At 44.7% G+C, this 19,869-nt stretch overlaps 1 protein-coding gene across 1 annotated transcript; it reads left to right on the top strand.

The window, feature by feature from the left end:
* The first annotated feature begins 1 nt into the window (after position 1).
* WDR91 (WD repeat domain 91) lies at positions 2–18,462 on the top strand. The gene is made up of 15 exons (XM_071423166.1): positions 2–187; positions 1,829–2,008; positions 2,991–3,198; positions 4,034–4,116; positions 6,272–6,396; positions 8,157–8,334; positions 8,601–8,759; positions 10,792–10,991; positions 11,447–11,597; positions 13,042–13,136; positions 13,445–13,613; positions 14,319–14,427; positions 15,867–15,979; positions 16,747–16,944; positions 17,817–18,462. Exons 1-15 carry the CDS (start codon positions 65–67, stop codon positions 17,979–17,981), a joined length of 2,256 nt encoding a protein of 751 aa, XP_071279267.1. The 5' UTR covers positions 2–64; the 3' UTR covers positions 17,982–18,462.
* The last annotated feature ends 1,407 nt before the right edge of the window (positions 18,463–19,869 follow it).

Here is a 19,869-nt window from a genome sequence, read left to right as displayed (position 1 = left end):
GTCATCCCCTCCCCTCCCCGCCCCGGCCGTGGGCGGGCGGTGCCGGCGGCGCCGCGGGGCCCCCATGGCGGCGGCAGCGGAGCGCACGGACGAGCTGGTGCGGGAGTATCTGCTCTTCCGCGGCTTCACCGCCGCCCTGAAGCAGCTGGATGCCGAAATCAAGGCGGACCGGGAGAAGGGTTTCCGGGTAAGTGGCAAGCGCATCCCCGCTGCCGGCGGGGCGCTGGGCGCGGGTGCGCCTCTGGGAGGACGCGGTCCCCGGGCGGGCCGCGGGCGCCTCTTGGCGCTCTGGGGGCTGGGCGAGGGCAGCGGACCTGGCGGCGGAGGGAGCCCTCGGAGCCACCGCGCTTCCCCGCTGGGCTGCGCTGGGCGCCGGGGCCCGGCCGGCCCGCAGGCGGGACTCCGCATCCCGGAGCCCCCTGGCCGTCCTGCCGCGCCCCTCAGGGACACGCAGCCTCCTGGCGGGGCTGTAGCCGGCTGGGGGCTCCCCTCCCGCCCGGCTCCAGGGCCCGTCAGCGCAGCACGGCGGCTCCATCCCCTCGCCTGCCTTTGAGCCGGGGGCTGCAGCTCCCGGCAGCCGCCCCGCGCCGCTGGGCAGCCCGGCCGGCTGGGAGCCCGACCTGTGACCCGCCCGCGGATCCTCGGCTTCGAGAAGAACGGAGGAGACCCGTGGAACGAGGGGGCAGGAGGACATTCCTTTGCCTGCATCTTTTCTCGGTCATGGGATTTTTATCCAGCGGCTCTACAGCTCCGCTTGTTAGTTTGTATGTCCTGAGTACCAGCTGCCTTGACTAACTCGTCACAGAATTTGCCAGTCTCAAAAATCCAGTTTCAGTCCGTTGTGTGAGCTTTGTATTCCTGTAGCAACAGTTTTGGGCACCGAATATAGTGCTTTGAACAGTCAGATTTTTCTTTGACCAGAAATATAATAAAACTACTTTTATCCTTAATAAAGCATGTTGCTTTTATTTTTTTAAAACACCCGCACTTTGCTGGCGACTTAATCTGAATTGTTGTCCAAGAAGGGTCTACTGGGGTCACAAACTTTAGTTTTCTATATCTGTAGGAAGCCACAGAGATAAAAGTCGGGTATGTCCTAAGATACTAAGTGGTGAGGGGAGAACAAACCACATATTAAACAACTTTAGTTTAATTTTATACAGGATGCAGTTTTTTCTTTTTCCGATGCCTGTCTTGGCCATCAGAAACCACTGAACAAAAAATCTATTCCCACACTACCATTCTGCCTTATTCATACTGCAGAAATGATTTCCAAAGAGACATAATGACCAAAAAAAAAAAAAAAAATCTTCTGCAAAATTTTATGCTTGCCTTGTTAGTAGATGATGTTACTAAAGATAAAGGTACTTCAAAAATTGCAATGGAGCAGAACTGACTTCTTCTTTCTGTTGGCTAAATTCAGGTGTTTTTCCTTTTAGTCTAAAAATAATTTTTTTTTTCAGGTGCTGCACTTGAGTTTTAAGCATTTAATCATATAAATTTTTTTATTGTTATTATTAACAACACACTTTTAAAGGAGATGGAAAGTTTTGCTTACTTGCAAAAAAATCCATCAGTTGGGTTCAACAAAATGTGATATCCCTGTCAAAATCTGTTTGGCTATGCTCTGTCATATTTCTTTTTCCTTCCTTTGCAAAGTACTGCAGAGTGGAAGAATGCTAATGCAAAATGCACAATGTTTCCAGGATTAGAAAATGGCTAATGCATAAGGATTGTACAGTTAAACCTTCTCAGCACTAAGTTACAGCAAGTCTTGTGCCTCAGGAGCCCTCCCATGAGTGAAGTGTCCCTGTTTTGCCCTCTTTAGGTGGATAAGATAGTGGAGCAGCTGCAGCAGTTTGTGCAGAGCTACGACCTGGCTGCCCTGCGGGATTACTGGAGTTATCTGGACCGACGCCTTTTCAGCCGCCTGGAGGACGTGTACCGGCCAACGGTGAACAAGCTGAAAACCAGCTTGTTCAGATACTACCTGGTCCATGCTATCCAGGTAGGGTTTCATTTTTAGGCTTCTTTATAAAGGTCCTGGTCTCTGAAACCAAAGCAATAAACTGCCTCTGTGAGATTCTGCCAGGCCTGCTGGATTAGGAACAAGCAGTTCATGTGTCATGATCAGGAGTTTGATGCAGACTCACATGACAAGTTTGTGTGCAGGATAAGGAAACTTGGGCAGTAGGGAAACATGATTTGCTGGGTGCAAGATATTCACACTCACATAAAGACAGGTTTCCCTCAGAAGGGATAACAGTACTGCTAGCTCAGTCCTGCTCAGTTAACTTGGATACTGGCAGAGAACACAAGCTTCAAACTGGAACAAGGAAATGTGGAAGAGAAAATTAATGTCTTTTTGCTTGCTATGAATAGAACAGAAAATAGTGAGTGTGAGCTTAAAATGAAACAGAGATTTTTTTCTGTTCAAACCCTGGAAAGTCAGTAGAGTATATTCTCCCCTTGATTCTTCTTGGTTCCATTCCCTGACTGGAAATCGAGGTGTTAGTGGAGAAGTCAAAATCTAATACATCTTACTAGAAGTGTGCTTTTTCATGGTTTGTTTTGCCATGTGCTTACCCTGAGGTGTGACAGTCCTGTCTGAATAATGTGTCAGTTGGAAACCTTTTCAAGCTGTATGTGCTGTAGACTTAAGTAATTTGAATTATACTTTGGTCCTGTATACGAATGCTTATGTTAGTGCACTTTGCACTGGTTTAACTGAAATCAGCGTGTTTGGTTCGATTGGTCTCAGCCTTTAAACAGGATTGTGGTGACTCTAAAGAAGTCTTTTGGATTAAGTACATTTGTGAGCTTCTCCTACCATATTTGGGATTCTTTTGTTTCCTGGTCAATCTGTAACTAACCACTTGTTGTGTCAGGGTGGTGAAAATAGTTGTGTTCATAACAAAAAGCGAACGTTCCTGGACCTAATCTGGTGGCATTAATAGAGTGTAAGCCCTGTTCTTCTTGCTGTGTTTCAGAATGGCCGCAATGACAAGGCGCAGGAGTTTTTCCTCAAGCAGGCTTCTGAGCTCCAGAACCAGGCAGAGTGGAAGGATTGGTTTGTCCTGCCCTTCCTCCCTGCTCCAGACTCCAACCCCACCTTTGCTACCTATTTCTCGCGCCAGTGGGCAGATACCTTCATCGTGTCTCTGCACAACTTCCTGAGTGTCTTATTTCAGTGCATGCATATCCTTCTTTACAACTAATAGTTAAATCTCCCTTGCCCTGGTGTTACACTTTGATCAGTTATGCCAAGGATATAGTACTATGGAACTTCCTGCTTTCAGGTGATTTTTTACAGCCAAGACTTAATAGAAAGTTGGCGTTTACCAGAGGATGTTGGAATAGTTACTGCTCAATTATCTGATGGTATGTGGTATTCCCTGGGCAAAACAATTATGGTTGTTGCTGATGCTGAATCATCCTCATGCTAGTGACTAGAAATCTTGTGCACATCTTGTTCTGAAATGGTTTTACTCTTTGCTTGACATAGTACAAAACAGTCATACAACCTTGGGTCATAATCCATAACTGAACTGGCATCTGCTGTTAGATCCTTCTTTGGGTACATTATGTTCACAACATTGCCTAGTGACAGCTCATTATAATAGAGCAGTTGATTTTTGGCAGGAATAAGTTTTTAGCCCCACGCTACAGAGTTCTATCTTGTTTGGTGATGGGCAGGCTTATGCTGCAGTTGGAATACAGCTCATCTTGAACTGTTCAGTGTACAGCAAAGCAGTAATAGAACTTGTCTTGCCCTCCACTTCTTACTCTAAAAAGAAATAATCTAAAATTCCTTGCAAAGTCCACATGAAATAGTTTGTGCAACAGCAAAGTGAAAAATTGACTTAATTACTTAAGCTGTTGCTAATCATCTGGTCATGCACATACTTTTTGCTAATTGTATGGACTGGGCAGCTTTGTTTTTACAGATAAATGGCCATTATGGAGTGCTCACTTTTAGGATTAAGCCAGGTGTACACAAGTTATCACCTCGATTTTCTTTAACATTGCTTACCAGTTCCAGTCATACTGAACTTTGAAGCTGAATGTCTCAGGACCAGTCTCATCCAAGAAGAAAATGAATCGTTGCGACATAAGGTCAGAACTGAGATCACTCTTTAGCTGCTGACTGTGTGATGTGAGTTTCGTAAAGTTGATTCCATCCATTCGAGAACATTGTAACTGTTCTGTTTGGTGCAGTTATTCTAAGGCAGATTCTTTAAGTCTTTTGTTTTATTTTGATTTATCTTTCCATTATTTCCAGTAAACTTAGGGTTGTGATCATATCGTGAAATGTGTGTTTAGGATATTCCTGTCCCTCTGCTGGAGGTGATTGTCTCCCCTCCCTGTGCTGTCTTACAGGTGACTGAATACTATACAAACTTGTTTTCTGTTACACTGCAAAGTTAAAACAAGGTGAAACTGGTAGCAGGTTAGGGATGTGTGTCGTAGAGTTATAGAATGGGTTGGAAAGGAATTGTGGCTGATTTTGTGAATAGTATTCAGTCACTTCCAGATTTTAGCTGATAGAGAAATAGAAGCACTAGAAATGGGTAGTAAATTCTGGCAAAGAGACAGAAACTGTTACTTCTGAAATGGCCCCTTCACCATGTTTGATATGTACTTAAAGCAATTTAGACCAACTAATGGAAGTGTTGTGAGTGTCTGTTTCCCAACTCTAGATCTTACAGTAAACCATAAGAAGGGTGTATTAGTTCAGACAAAATGTTGCCCAGCTCCATGGCTTCTGTTTGACAGTATCATCAGCAGATATTTAGGGAAAGGGTGTAACATGGGTCAGTCATTTCCATGTATAACTTCTGTTGGAGAAATTTGTGAAATCTGCAGTTTAAGAACTTTCTAAACTGTAGATCACATGTGGATGATCACATACAAGTAGGAAGGCTTATTCATGTAAGCAGAACTTTAATTTTGCTTCCTCAAACATACCAAGAAAAGCTCTTTCTATATAAATACTTCAGTAAAGTTTGTGCTTTACCTCCTGTGTTACAAAACATTGTTGTATGTTGTGTTTCCTGTTTGTACTGTTTTAATATCTGTTCAACACTTTCCTAGAAATAGAAGTTAAATAGAATAATTGATTTCAAAAAGGAGGCAGTTCTTGGGAAAAACCCCAAGATTTGTCACTCTGTACTGTATGGAGTTAGAAGGTCAGTCAAACATTGACAGGAGGGTTCTGCAAAGATAGTCAGTGAGTAGGGACAGAAGATGAGATATGTTTTGCAATAGAGCTCTTTTATTTCCTCAAATTTTGTGTTCTTTAATTTTAGTCAGAATAAACCTATAGTTTGTGTTTTGCATGTTGGCTGGTATCGTTTGCAGTCTGGATTCAAGTTTTCTGACAAATTGACAGAAGTAAAACTAGACTTTCCCTTTTAGTCAACTGCTCAGGTCAGAGAGGGAACCAGCTACCTCTAGAATACAGCTTTTAAAAAAGGATGTCAATAAATACTGAATTTTATGCTAGCTGAAATTAAGTAGTGATTCTGTTTTATGCTGCTGAAACAATGCAAATACATAAATAGCAAGCTAAGATTTCTAAAGCTCATTTTTCTTCCTGTATTTTCTTTCCTTAAATAGTGTGTTAAAAAGAAAAAGAAATATATCTGAAAAACAAACGTACACAAACAGAAAAGCCTGAGGAACTCTTTGTGTAAGAGTCACAGGCATAAACCACATCTGTTCCAGAAAGCTGCATCCTGAGGTTCCTCTCTAGTAAAGAAGAAAAGAGATGATTTCCTTTCTCCACAATGTGGAGATAAATCTCACTATCATGCTTGGGAAGGAGTTGCACAGGGTATGGAGCTGGATTTCAGGGTGACCTGGTTTCCCTGACCTTGGTGCACCCTGCCAGTCCAGCAAGCCCTTGGCTGTGGGAAGGAGATTACCTTCTAGGCTCCGTGCCTGCCTGCCCTGGCCTCAAACTGCCTGCACAGAGAGGGACTGGTGAGCTCTGCCCTGCCCAGCTCTTGTTTCCCAGCACCACTGATGTCCCCACAGCCAGCCCCAGGAGAGGAATGAAGGGTTTTAAGTAGGCTCCAGTTTCATGTGCCTAAAGTACTGATTGCTTTGACTAATTGGACTAATGTGGTGCTCAGCCAGTCAGAGCAACTTTTTTCCTTCCCCGCCCTTCTAGAGCTGTTGAAATAAAAGGAGTAAACAACTTCAGTGAGTGGGAAGGAGGTGAATCTCAGCGACCCTGTGTTTACTTGGCTCTTTTCTCCTGTCCTAGCTGTTTGCTCTGCAGGCTGAATCCTCCCGCATGAAGAAAGAGGAACTGGAGGTGGAACAAACAGTTCTGCATCACAAGTTGCCTGCATATGTGGCCAACATGGATCGACTGGGGGACTCTGAGCTGTGAGTGCCTGCAGGAGAAGAGCTGGGGACAGGCTCTGCTGCTTTTGTTGGGTCAGGGAGGTTCCTGGAGGGTCATTTCCATGTTCCCTGCCCTGGGATTCAATGCAGAAAGACATCCAGGCAGACCTAAGTAGGTTTAATGGAATTCACGACAGGTGTCTCTCCCATCTTTTTTGGGAGGTTCTTGCAAACCAGTGAGAGCCCAAGCACACATGGAAGTGATTCTGCTCTGCTGTCAGCATTGCACTGAGGTGTTCTGGGCATCTAGGGCACTGGCAGCAGTGCAGTACCTGCAGTATTGCTCAAGTGAAGTGGATTGGCTCTTGATTCCATTTACTTGAGTGCCTGCAGTGCCATAGGTGAATGCCCTGTGTTGTTTTGTAGATACTGTTACTGTATGACCCAAAAGGATTCTAGTTACACAGGGATGTTTTCTTGCTTTTGTAAAGTCAAGGGAGAAAGAGCTTCTCTTCTGTGAGGCTCAGTTATACACAGATTTCCTCATGAACTTGCTGCAGTTAAAAATGTGTTTTAAGCTGCATCTATTTTGTGCTTATCTCTGGAAATTAGGCAACATACACAGTGATACAGCTTCTTTAACTGTTATTTTTTTACTCCAGGACAGGAATAGGATTGATTAAATTATCCTGTTGCCAGTGGCAGATAGAAATTGTAGCAGGTACTACACACAAAATGTTTCAATCTAAAATTTGTCTTATTAGGTAGACTTAAGTGTTTATTGAACTATCTTGGTGACAGCTCTGCAGTCTTTGCACAGTACAGGCTACAGAGTTTAGTTTGTGATATGTTTTTTATAACTATGTGGAAAGCCCTGATGCTATCTGCATGTATGGAGGAGTGTGACTTGAGGGATGGGGTAATTTATTCCTGTATTTATTTTTCTCCATTTGAATTAGAAAAACTTGCCTAAGAAGTGGCATTTCTTGCATGTGCAGCTTATCTCTTAGTCTGGGGACCAGTTCAGTTGCTTGTTTTCGTGTCTCTGTTTAACCCAAAGCCCAGCTTTGCTAGAATAGTTCCATCCTTGCTGAGTGGATAGACAGTGAAGATTATTGTATTCCCCTTGCCCTTGCTGCCACTCTGCTCTCAGAGGAAGCTGTAGCAGAGTGAGGTCAGACAGTTATGTTCTGGGAAGCAGCTGCTGCTCTTGGCATTGTGGAAAAAGGGAGATGTTTATAAGGGAAAGGGAGATGTTTATAATCATACAAATGGGCTGTAGCTCTCTTATTTTCTTTGGGTCTGGATTTTAAGAGATTGAAGGCTTCTGCCATAAAATTGTTCAACATAACTTGCTGTTTATCAAAGGGTGTTGGTGAAATATTGGATGCTGAAAGTCTCTCAAAGTAGGTCTGTTTTATGCTATCAATTGGGAATCCCATCTGAATAAGTCCTACAGAAATCTGAATTTCCCTGCCTTTCCCTTAGGGTCTTTCTAAACAAACAGCGGAAGGAGTTTTAGGTGGCTCTGAAGGGGATTCAGCAACAGTTTGAGCTCACTGTCTCAGTGGCATGTCTGAGAAGTGAGCTTTTGGTTACAATAACTGTAATGACCTGCTCCAGGCACTAACAGGATATTTTCAAATAGGGTTTTAGTGCATAGCGGTGCAGTGGCTTGCAAATGAACATCTGTCTTGCAGTGGTTCAAACAGCTGCCACTTCATTCAACTGGGTGGTCTTTGGGCAGGTTGCCTTGCTACACTTTCATACTCTATTTGGTGGTGTTTTGTGTTTTTCATCAGTGATATGACCTGCAACCAGAGAAGTACAGCACATTCTCTTCAGTCCCGGGGCGGCTTTCTGTCCTCCTTTCTCTCCCAAAGTAAAAAGGGCCCTTCCAGACCAATCCATTCAAGTGGGGCTTCTCCAATGCAGGCTAGCAGTATGCTGCTAGGGAAGAAAGAACCAACAAATCACCAGGTAATTCTCAACTGAAAGTTGCTCAGTCTCAAGGAATTAACTTGCAGCAGGGCACTGCTCCAAGCTTCTGCTTCCATCTGAAAAATGAAATGTCCTTTCCTGCCTTGCAAATGTGTGCTGGGCCTGAATGCAGCACAAGAACAGCTATTGTTATCTAAGAGCTTGTGGAGCTCTTGCAGGTGCTTGGTTGCTTTGCTGCTTCTTTTGCTCTTTGTTCTGCGGCCTATAGAAGCATAACTTTCCCCAGTCACTTCTCTGCTTTCCAGAGTGCCAAAGGAAAAGAAGGAGCAGTGAGCTCTAAGGATGGGAAGAGCCACTTCAGCGGTTTAGTGGCAGGAGAGTCCAGTTCCCTGCAGCAGCGGCAGAAGCGCTTGCAAGAGCACGGGAAAGAAAGGAAAGAACTGTTGTCAAAAGGGACCTTCCAGGTACTGGTCAGCACTGCAGGGCTGGGAGGCAGAAGGCTTGCATTTCTGTAAAACTAGGGGGTAAAACAAGTGCAAGTATTTCCTTTAAGCTTTGGAATTGCTAGTCAGGAATAACTGTATCAAAGGTTAATGTTTATAGTTAATCCAACTCCTGCACTTGGTTTATTTCTGTGTCCCTGGAAGTTAATCAGTATTGGCATTTCAGGTGGAAGAAGAATTCTTTTGTCTCTGTGTTTTTCAACAGCCTGGTCCTGAGGTTTCATTAAGGTTTTATTCACTTTCAATGGTTGTGTTCAAATACCTTGTTAAAATCCCCATTCTTCTGTGGTAATGAACTTGGCTCACTCATCCAGCCAAAGTGAGTTCTCTTCCTGTAGGTTCTTAAGCTGATTTATACAGGCCCTCTGTAGGACAATAAAAACTAATATAAAATTTTCCTATATAGGAATGGAACTTGCTTTCCTAGCAACATTTACTTTTTGGAGTTTTTTGTACTTTACTGTTGCAGTTTTGCCTGGGGGTGTGCTCTGCTTTAAAATCTAATGAAATAATAAAACTGTGTCCTGGATTTTAACTGCTGAAGGTCAGCACACTGCTTCTGTTCACCTGTGTGTTGTCTGGCTTTCAGCAGCCATGTTGTCAAAAAGTACAGAGCACAGGCAGCATCTCAGCCCTTGTTATTTTGTCTGTATGAGACATTCTGCCTTGTGGAGAGACAGTGCTGAGGGACTGTTGCCCTTTGGCCAGTGTGTGGCTGTTATGTGTGTGGGAGTGTTGGTTAAAGAGATGTTACTCTCACTCAGCATTCAAGGCCTTGAGAGAACTTTTTTATTCATGGTTCATCTAAAACACTTTCAGCGTTGGTTGGAAAATTGCAAAGCCCAATTTCTAAGTAAGTTTCCTTTCACTTCCCTTTTTCTACTTCTGTTAAGGCAGTGATTTTTGGGATGTGTAAAGATTGGTCCTTGTGCTCTTGGGGAAGCTTGATACTCTTTAACTTTCTCTTGTACTCAAAGCATGTGAGCAAAAAGGAAACTGAAAGGTGAAATTCTTTCACATGAGTGTCATTAACTGGTTGTTATCTCCCCATATTAACTAGCAGAATAATTCTTGGATTTATTTCCCAGTCTATTCCAGCTCTGTGATTTCAGATGATATGATTATGCAGGGCTTGATCCATTGGTCCTGATGAGAAGATACTGTAAATTAGGCAAGCATGTGTTACAGAACAGGAATTCATAACCATCAATACCAATACCATTTTGGGGACACTTAGCTTTCAGAGGATGGTTTATCAAAAGAATGCTAGCAGATGGTTTACCACCTTATGTGCTGTACCTGCTTCTTGTTCAACTTCTGCTGGCAAGGGAATACTGAGCTGCTTCCAAATATTTCTGCAGTGCAGATCTTGTCTCATTCGGATACCGTCACTTCCTAAAACTCCATTTGTTCTGTCTGCCCTGTCAAATTGGGTTTTAAGCTTTTGGACTCGTGTGTCAGCTCTACTGTTGTCATCAGTCAGTTGGCTGCAGTGGTGACTCCAGTGTGCACAGTCTAAACCTCTGGCAGATGAGGATAATCCATCCACTGGGGCTTAAGAGCCAAGTTTTTTGCAGGTTTGCTGAACTGCATATTATACAGACTTAACTTATATTGCTGAATGCAAGAATTCCTTGACATATGTTGCTTTTCTTGTGAATCTGAGCTCTGATGGCATGTAAATGGGCCTCTGATATTGGCTGAGGTATGCTAGAAATGTTACAGTTCTTTTAATTCTTACAGGAAAGTATATAGCTGGCACATGGAGGGGGATATAAGGGACTCAACAACTAAGCAGGTCATATTAAATAGTGCAGTTGTGCAACACATGGTCCTTGTACTCAGAAAGGTCCCTGGCAGAAGGAGTGTCAGTCTGACAATGCTTCTGTTTTGTTGCAGCTTCTTTTCTTTTTTTCTCCCAGCAGACTGGGGTAGCTGAGGAGCTTGATATGGAGCTGCTTCCTTGTATTTCACACAGGATTTCTTCCTTCAGGGCCAAAGTGCTGAGAAGAAAACAGATACTAACACAGCTGAGGCAGAGCCGTGCTCAGAGCTTCATGCTGAGCAAACAGAGACTTCAACCAAAATGCCTGGCAGCAGTGCAGAGGCTGTGGGAGTCCGGCAGGAGCAGCCTTTCATCGTCCTGAGCCAGGAGGAGTATGGGGAGCACCACTCATCCATCATGTACTGCAGGTATGGCACCGGCAGGAGAGGGCTGTCTTGTAGAAGCCTCTGCAGAAGGATCAGCTGTGTCTGCCCTCTTTCTCCCAGTCTCTGTTCTGTCCAGCACATTGGACATGTACTCTCAGTTGTTGGGCAGTCAGGTTGGTGTGACTGAAAATAACATGTAGCTTGTGCTACGTGTGAAAAAGGACAAAGATTTTTGGACAGAGATATTTGTGATTGGGCAATGCTAGCCAGGAGGAAAGTCTCTTGGAAAGCAGGTATTTTTTAAGGGCATTATGCTTTATGTCTGGAGCTTAGTGTGCTTTGTTGTGCCAGTTACTGTGAAGTGAGCAGGAAGCAGTGCAAAGAAGTTCTAATTTCTGCAGAAGGAACTGGTGTGTGGCCAGGAAAGGAAGGATTAGTGGGTTACATCTAAGAATTTGAGGGAGAAGAATATCCCATCAGTTTCATTCTACACACAGGGTTGATTGTTCTGGACGGAGGGTGGCCAGCTTGGATGTGGATGGGGTCATCAAAGTCTGGTCTTTTAACCCCATAATGCAAACAAAAGCTTCATCCATTTCCAAATCTCCATTGCTGTCCCTGGAATGGGCCACCAAGCGTGACCGGCTGGTGAGTAGTCTGTGTGTGGAAGTGCAGCAGGTGATTTGGGGCCGTGTTGCATGTTCACTTCTAGACAGCTGCACTGTGGATAAGATTGGGGCAGCAGTTAATTTCCACAGGGAACCAAAGCCTCTAGCTAGAGTGGGGAGTGTATGCTTTGTATTGAGCAAGGAGTTCACCACTGCTTGCCCTGAAACAGAAATTCTGAAGTGCAGTGTGGTACAGCTGCAGGATAGAAGTAGTGCCTTTGAGAGAAATGCCTGTCTTCACACAGTTTACACAGCAACTTGTAAAGACAGGCAGAGGCAACTGAGTACAACAGCCTGTGGGAGGCCTGCAGCAGAGAGCTGTGGACCTTTACTCATAGCCTGAGCCAGCAGCAGAGAAGAGGAAACAGGGTTGTGGGGGTGGCATTTTACTTGTGCGTAAAAAGGTGTGAAAAAAGCTCCATGGCCAGTTCTAGACTGGTGTCTTAAGAGCTGAGGGTTTGTGTGTGCATGAGGAGCTTGGGTCTTGTTTAAATAACATGGAAGTTTAAGTGTTTCCTACATCCCTTTTTCTCTTAATTCTATTGCTAGAGAGGAGCCTTAAATGATATGCATTCCTTTGAGTACTTGCACTGTTGCTAGTGTTTCATGGCCTCCCTTGGCAGATACAGGCTGTATGAGAAGGCTGGCCTGCAAGTGAGGCAGTATTTTTCACATTTTGGCACTGACAATGTGTCGCATGCTAACCCCAAAATGCCACCTGTGAAGAGCTGGTGCTAAAGCTTGTCTCTTCTTTGGCTTTTAGAAAGCAAGTTGTCAATGCAGTTGTTGCTCTTTGTTTGTTGTGAAGATGTTTCTTCTGCTTTGTGGAATTAATTTTCTTCTTGCTAACAGAAAGATTCTTCATTCTGAAATACATGTAGGATGCACCAGCAAATTAGGCACTGAAGTGACAAATATCTGGCTTGCTCAGTTTTCTTTTATAATGCATCTTTTCATTACTTACATTTTAATTGAAATTGTAACACCACTGATAAAGCATGTGTGAGCTCTTCTGGATGATTTTTATCCTCCCATGGGTGAAAGGAGTTGGCTTCTGCTTGAATTTCTCTTTACCACACAGTTAACAATCTTAAGCTTCTCTTTACTTGGACCCCTAGATACTGAGACTCCATACATGTTTTGCATCTCATAAGGTTGAGCCATGATCTAAAAAGTGGTGTTTATGCCACCTTGGTGCCTATTAGATCTTTTTCTCACTGGGAAGCAGGGTTTTTACTCTGACTTCTGTGGCTTTGGGGTAGTCCCACTCAGTGTGATTGCACAGGAAGACAGGATATACTATAATGGAGTAATATTAAGTCTGAATGCATAGAAAAAAAATTGCTAAGTCTTGGTGGTTGTTGGCCAGCATCATTGTACTGCTCAGTCACACTTTTTCCATCTACTTCCTTGCTGGTTTCAAGCTGTTGCTTGGCAGTGGGGTCGGGACAGTTCGTCTTTATGACACAGAAGCAAAGAAGAATCTCTGTGAAATCAGCATTGATGAAGACATGCCCAGGTAACTCTGGAATACTGATTTTTGTATATAAATAAGTGGTGTTGGTTTTAATAGTAAACATCTTAATGTTCCTGCTGCTTTTCTGCAACTGCAGGACTATCCAGCCTTCATCTAGAGGGCAGTCGCTGCCTGAACAGTGTAAAACTGTTCAGGTAAATGGGAGACACTCAAAAACTAAGCAGATGAATCTGCCCTCCTTTACAGTGCACCCTGTCTTGCAGACTCTTAATGGGAGAGCTTGTAGGTGAGTGTTTTGCATGAGGCAGCTGCAGGAGAGAGGTGATTCAGACCATGTGCCTGTGTTTCAGGATCCTCTCGCTTGCCTGCAGCCCAAGTGGTGCCTCCTTCGTCTGCTCTGCAGCAGCCCAGAGCCCTGTCTCCCACATTGACTTCTCAGTAATCAACTCTGGGGGCAAAAGCATGAACCAAGTTCCTGGGAAGCTGCTACTGTGGGACACTAAAACAATGAAACAGCAGGTACTTGCTGGGTTTCTTTCCTTTCTCAGTCTCCTTGCTGAGAATGAGTGTCTTCTGTTTCAATGTCTAGGAGCCCTCTTTCTAAATTATGCTGACTTTCTTTTCAACACCCTTCCTTTTCCTTCTTCCTCCTTTCCCTCTGTCACATTCAGGATAAAAATAAATAATGTAAGTAGCTGCTGGATTGGGTGAAGTTTTTTTGTTTTATTGGTGTGTTGGGATTTTTCTGAGGAATTCTTCAGAATAGTCCATGGCCTTGTTTCTATTCTGGCTGCACAGTTTGTGACTGGAAATATCCCAAGTGGATTGAATGACGCTTTGCTGAGGCTTTCTCCAGTTGAGCTGTACTGAAAGGTTTTCGTTGCTGCTGTTTCCCTTGCCTTCCCTGTTTTTAAGTGAAGTACTGTCCCTGACATGTAGGAGAAAGCAACATACTCAAGCTAATGCCTGCCAGAAGCTGGTTTTGCAACCTTGAGGCCATGGCCAAGAAAGCTGTGGCTTGGCTGAGGTGAATTGCTGGTTTAGTGTCACAGAAAAATGCCGCTGCCGGACCTTGAAGTCTGTAGTCATTAGAGGCGTAGGGCTCCAAACCAGAGTTCTTGTTACTAAATACCATCTTTCTTTCTTTCTTCCTTCCCCTGGAGTTCAGCTCTTCAGCGCCCCCAGCTCCATTTTCTCAGCACTAATGCAAGTTTTCCCTTCCAGCTGCAGTTCTCCCTGGAGCCTGAGCCCATTGCTATTAACTGCACAGCCTTCAACCACAATGGCAACCTTCTGGTCACCGGGGCTGCAGATGGGATTGTTCGTCTCTTTGGTACAGTGCAAAGGGACCTGGGGGCATTGGTTGGTAGCCAGCTCTGAGGCCAGGTGGCCAAGACTGGCATTTGGGCTTGGATCACAAATAGTGTGGTCAGCAGGATGAGGGAAGGGATTGTCCCCCTGCTCCTGGCACTGCTGAGGTTGCATCTCAAAGCAGCATGTTGGGTTTTGGGGCCCTCACTACATAAAAGACATTGTGGGGCTGGAGCATGTCCAAAGAACAAAACCAAAGCTGGTAAAGGGTCTGGAGCACGTGAGGAGTGGCTGCAGGAGTTGGGATTCTTTAGCTTAGGGAAAAGGAGACTGAGGGGACACCCTACTGCTTTCTACAAGTACCTGAAAGGAGATTGTAGCCAGGTGTTGGTCAGTCTCTTCTCCCAGGTAACAAGGGATCAGACAGGAGGAAACAATCTCAAGCAGCATCGAGGGAGGTTTAGATTTGATATTAGGGAAACTTCTGTCACCAAAGGGATTGCCAAGCACTGGAGCAGGCTAGCCAAGAAAGTGCTGGAGTCACCATCCCTGGAAGTATTTAAAAGATGTTACAGATGTGGCACTTAGGAGTGCAGTTTAGTGGTGCAGTTGGCAGTGTTAAAGTTGGGCTTGATTATTTTGGAGGTCTTTTCTAACTTAAATGTTTCTGTGAAACTGAGTAGTGAGGTGGTCCCTAGTCCTCAGCTGGCTCCCCATAGCAGGGAGGCAGCTGTAGGATATGCTTGGAGAACAAGGTGGAAGCTGTTGTCTCCACAGGAGCTCTCAAGAGTGAATTGACATAGACTTTTTTGGAGGACATTGGCTGGAGACCCTGGTAGTGCTGCTGGATGTGTTGTTTCTCTCCTGCTGAAGAGGAGAGTGAATTTGCTCTTAAGCCATGTGGTCTTGTGCTGTGCCAGATAGCAGTACCACTAGAGGCTGAGTTGTGAGGAAAGCAATAAATGTGAGACCTTGCATTTAAATGCAAGAGTTTCACATTAGTCCTCCTTTTGGGAGTAATTTGTGTTTCTCAGGTTTTTGTTCTCTCCAGCCTTTTCTTGCAATAAAGGCAGCTCAGGGCTCCTACCTTTGAATGGGGAATCTGCCTCTGGTGCCGGTGGAGGCTGCAGTCCCAGGTCTTTGGGAGGACAGAGCTGTCAGCAGCTGGGAGGATGGGCAGGATAACAAGGGGAGGAGGAGGGCCAGTGGTGCTTGGATGCAGAATGCCTGCAGTTGTCAGTGAGTGTATGAGCAGCCCTGTGAAGTCAGTAGTTATAGGCAATGATTTTTGTGGCCAAAGTGAGAGCAGGAGTATAGGCACAGGGTGCTGGGACTGGATTGGGCTGCCCCAGGCTGGTTTGGAGGGCTGGCACAGAGACCTCAGGAACATAAAAGGCCTCCCTCTCTTCACCTCAGCTCTGTGTGAGTAGGAGGAGTGTTCAGTGCTGGTTCTCCCCTCAGATATGCAGCAGCATGGGTGCGCCATGAGCTGGAAGGCACACGATGGGGAAGTCTACTCCGTGGAGTTCAGCTATGATGAGAACACAGTCTACAGCATAGGAGAGGATGGCAAGGTAGGCTGGGGATGGCCTCCTACTGCTCAGCTGGCAGAGAGGTTACTTCTGGAGTCTTCTCCATATGGTAGGGACAATCATAAAACTATGCTCAGATTCTGGATGAAACGTGGGCTGCTAACTGCAGTCTTAGGTGTGCAGTACCACCCTACTCCAGGTAATCTGCAGAGAGAGTGGCTGAAAAATGTGTTCATAGATGGAGCAGTCTTTGACCTTGTGTGAAAATCCTCCTGTTGGTGATATCCCTTTTCTAAATAGTCCATGTCAGGATGACCTTTCTCTGACCTGAGATCACCACATTTGAGATCTGGGATTCACAGGGAGGCGTATCCTTGACCACCTTGCATAAATCTCATCAGCAGCTCCCTTTATAATTGTTATTGTAATTGTTATTATTGTTTATAATAAACACTGCAATTTCTGCAGTTCTTCAGTCCTCAGCAGTAGAGAGAGGTGTGGCTCAGGGAGGGACTTTGGCTGAGGAGTAAAGCAAGTTCTCACCAGAGTACTGCATGCAGTATGGAAAGACACATAGGCAGTAGTGCTTGAGGAAGGCAGGGCATATCTTTGCCTGGATAGAAGGCACTCTTACAGCCTTTGCAGCCTGTGTTTTATTAATACATATAGTCATTAGGTATAGATGTCAAAATGCCATCTTTGTTTGTGAGGAATACCCACTATTTTGCTTAAAAGCAAAAAAAGGCTACTGCACTTGCATCCCAGTTAATTTCATTATAGGCGTTTCTCATCTCTTTTTCTCATTCTAGTTTATTCAGTGGAACATCCATAAAAGTGGCTTGAAGGTGTCTGAGTATGACCTTCCCAGGGAAGCTACAGGTCCTTTTATTCTGTCTGGGTACAGTGGCTACAAGCAAGTCCAGTTCCCACGAGGACGGCTTTTTGCTTTTGACTCTGAGGGCAATTACATGTTGACATGTTCTTCTACTGGGGGAGTAATTTTTAAGGTAAGTCTGAGAAGTGATGAGGACTACTCTTAAGTATCCATACAAACTTCTGTTAATTACAAGGGTGCAACAGCAGCCACTGGAAGTTTTTAAGCAGCACATACCCATCCTGGCTCTGTCAAAGCTGCTGCTCAGTTTCACACAGTGTGCATTTTAGCAGTATGTAGTGAGTGTACAGCAAGTGTTTGTGTCCTACAGCTGGAGTATTTGTGCTCTTTCTTAAAACCTAGCTTTTAGTGTCCAAGTGACTAGGACAAAGTTTTAATTACTTTTTTAATGTATGGATACATGCCAGTTCAATGCCAAATGTATGATTGTTGACTGGTGCTCATTTTCAATCTGCCTTTTGTGCCTGCTGATTCTATGTTAGACCCAGCCTGATCCTCTTCCCTTACCATGTACTGAATTTAAACAAAGGAAAAGGCTGAATGGTTCTAAGTGCCTAAATTTCTGTGCTTCATTAACAAGTGTTACTTGTCACATGCCCATGCTCTTGCAAGGCAGATTAGAATCGGAATTTTTACTTTGCATCTGGAGCACTCAGAGCACCTGAACTAACATGAGCTATAGCTTAGGCTTATGTGCTTCTCATCAGTGTATGCTCTTAGCCTGCCTTGTTCAATTACTGCAGTTCAGTTGATGTCAGAAGTTGAGCTGCCTGAGAGCACATGGTACTGTCGTGAGACTGGAAGCTTCCTTTCCCATGTGTGCTACACACATCTCAGTATCTCTCTGATTTTCTGCTTACTTAGTGTGCTTTCTGCATGCTCTTAGAGTCAGAGTGTCTCTATCAGGCTTTGGCTTGTCCTGGGTGCATTGCCCCCACTGCAGAAACATACCTCCTTAAAATCTTATGCTTTCCTTCTTTTTAGTTAAATGGTGAGGAAAAGGTTCTGGAGAGCTGCCTTTCCCTGGGAGGACACCGAGCTCCTGTTGTCACAGTGGATTGGAGCACAGCCATGGACTGCGGGACCTGCCTCACTGCTTCTATGGATGGGAAAATTAAATTAACAACCTTACTGGCTCAAAAGTCTTAACCTGGACAGTACTGAAGGGGGAAGGAGCAGTAGAGCTGACAAACCCAGTGTTAACTCACAGGAACAAACTGCATGGGAGAGAAGGCAAAGCGAAGTCCCTCTTCTCATTGTAGCTTTTGCCTCTTGATAAATACATTTGCCAAACCACTGTGCAACAGAATGCCAGTATGGGACTGGATCAGTGGCAGCACTGAAAAATAAGTCTCCACTAATCCATTGTGGCAGCTGGACTTCCCTCTGTTAGGGAGTCTTGAGTAGCACGTGGCTAAAAGGCTGTGGTCACGTCAGGGTTCTGCAGAAGAAGGTGAGGCTGGAGGAAGCAAGCATGAGGCAGCACAGTGCATGACAGTAAGATGACTCAAACTGGAAAGGCTGATGAGAAACCAGAGTATTCTTGGTATAACATTTGTTCTTATGATTTTGTTAGTTTGTTTTTATTTGGTATTTTTCTGTAAAAAGAAAATATTCCCTTGCATTTGAACTCTATGCTTTGTTCAGCAGTTGCTGCAAAACATGGAGGGTGGTGAGGGCAGTGATGTGCCAAGTCTCCTGCATGCAAAAAAGCTCTTGTGTTTTCACCAGGTGCTTTCAGCACCACATCTGCACACCAAGGTGAACCAGACATCCAGGAACAAAAACAACTGCATTTGCTTGGATGTATTGTGTTACCTTGGCATAGGTATCTGCTACCAACCAGAGCAGAAATTTGAGTCAGACTTTGAAATACTTATGTTGGAGTTCAGAAGCTACATAATGCCTAGCAGGTACCTGATGGTGGGTAGGGGGAGGGAGGCCAGGACCAGTCTGGCCCTGTACAGGGCTCTCTGTCACTGGAGCTGTCTCTCCCCCTAAGCCCCCAACATCAGGCAAGTGCTGATGGTATTGCATAGCCTTTGAATGGACTAAGCAGATACATTTTATCTGCTTACACATTGCCATGGAGCTTTCTGCTGCTTATGTCCTTGGCCTGTATTGGGAGTTTGTGGTACTGTTGTTCCTTGGCAGAGCATACACTGTGCTGGAAAATGAACAGCCATTCATGAGCCATATGGGTAGCCATTCTCACAGACAGCTGTTCAAGGATAACACTGCTGGATACTGAAATCCTCACTACAGGCATATTCATGCTACAGGTACCTGTTGTCCATGGAATAACTTGCTCCTGCTGACTACACTCCTCTTAAAACCCCACCTTCTCTTCTCCAAGACTAACATGTCCCCTGCTAGACTGACATCTAAGTACAGGCTTTCCTGTACTTAGATGGAGTGGGATGTGATATTAATGGTGCAACTGCTCTTCATGCCAGTCTGAGCTAATGTCCCCTCAAATCCAGTGCTGACTTTGAGCTGGCTTCAGGAATTCCCAGGGTTAGTCTGGGAGTTTAGAGAGCTCTCAAATGGGAGCCTTTGTTTGCCTCTCAAAAGGCCAAGAAAGATTGTGGCTGTATTCCAAGCCCTGCAGTAGTGACTACATTGCATAGGGGTTTTAGAATTTAGAATTACAAAATTACAGAATGGTCTGGGTTGGAAGGGACTTAAAGCTCTTCTAGTTCCAACTCTGCCATGAGCACGGCCACCTTCCACTAGACCACGTTGTCCAAAGCCCCATTTAATCCGGTCCTGAATGCTACCATGGATGTTACTTTGTTCCAGATGTTATCTTCCAGCCCTCACAGAGGGTCAGTTGAGGTTTCTGGAGAGAGACTACTTTCAGGTTTGCTTCATAAGTAGGACTATGAGCAAAACAAAACCGCCAAACAGGGAAAGAAAGTACAAGAAACATGCGCCAGTCCAAGGCTGCTATGCAAAATGATAGTGCATTAGCACAACGTTGTGCCAGAAACCTGGAGGGAAGGAATGGACATGTTGTTTTGCTAGAACAATGCTC

This window comes from Agelaius tricolor, unplaced genomic scaffold, assembly GCF_023055355.1.
Source record: "Agelaius tricolor isolate 1412-34295 unplaced genomic scaffold, bAgeTri1.0.p SCAF_3, whole genome shotgun sequence".
In the NCBI taxonomy this organism is placed as follows: domain Eukaryota; kingdom Metazoa; phylum Chordata; class Aves; order Passeriformes; family Icteridae; genus Agelaius; species Agelaius tricolor.
Note: the sequence above shows the minus strand (reverse complement) of the source record. Positions and strands in the feature narration are given on the sequence as shown.

Excerpts from the sequence above, each read along its gene's own strand:
- WDR91 (XM_071423166.1), top strand. The coding sequence starts at position 65 with ATGGCGGCGGCAGCGGAGCGCACGGACGAGCTGGTGCGGGAGTATCTG. Across the intron at positions 2,009-2,990 it reads ACCTGGTCCATGCTATCCAG|AATGGCCGCAATGACAAGGC; the intron begins GTAGGGTTTCAT and ends GCTGTGTTTCAG. Across the intron at positions 15,980-16,746 it reads GCATAGGAGAGGATGGCAAG|TTTATTCAGTGGAACATCCA; the intron begins GTAGGCTGGGGA and ends TTCTCATTCTAG.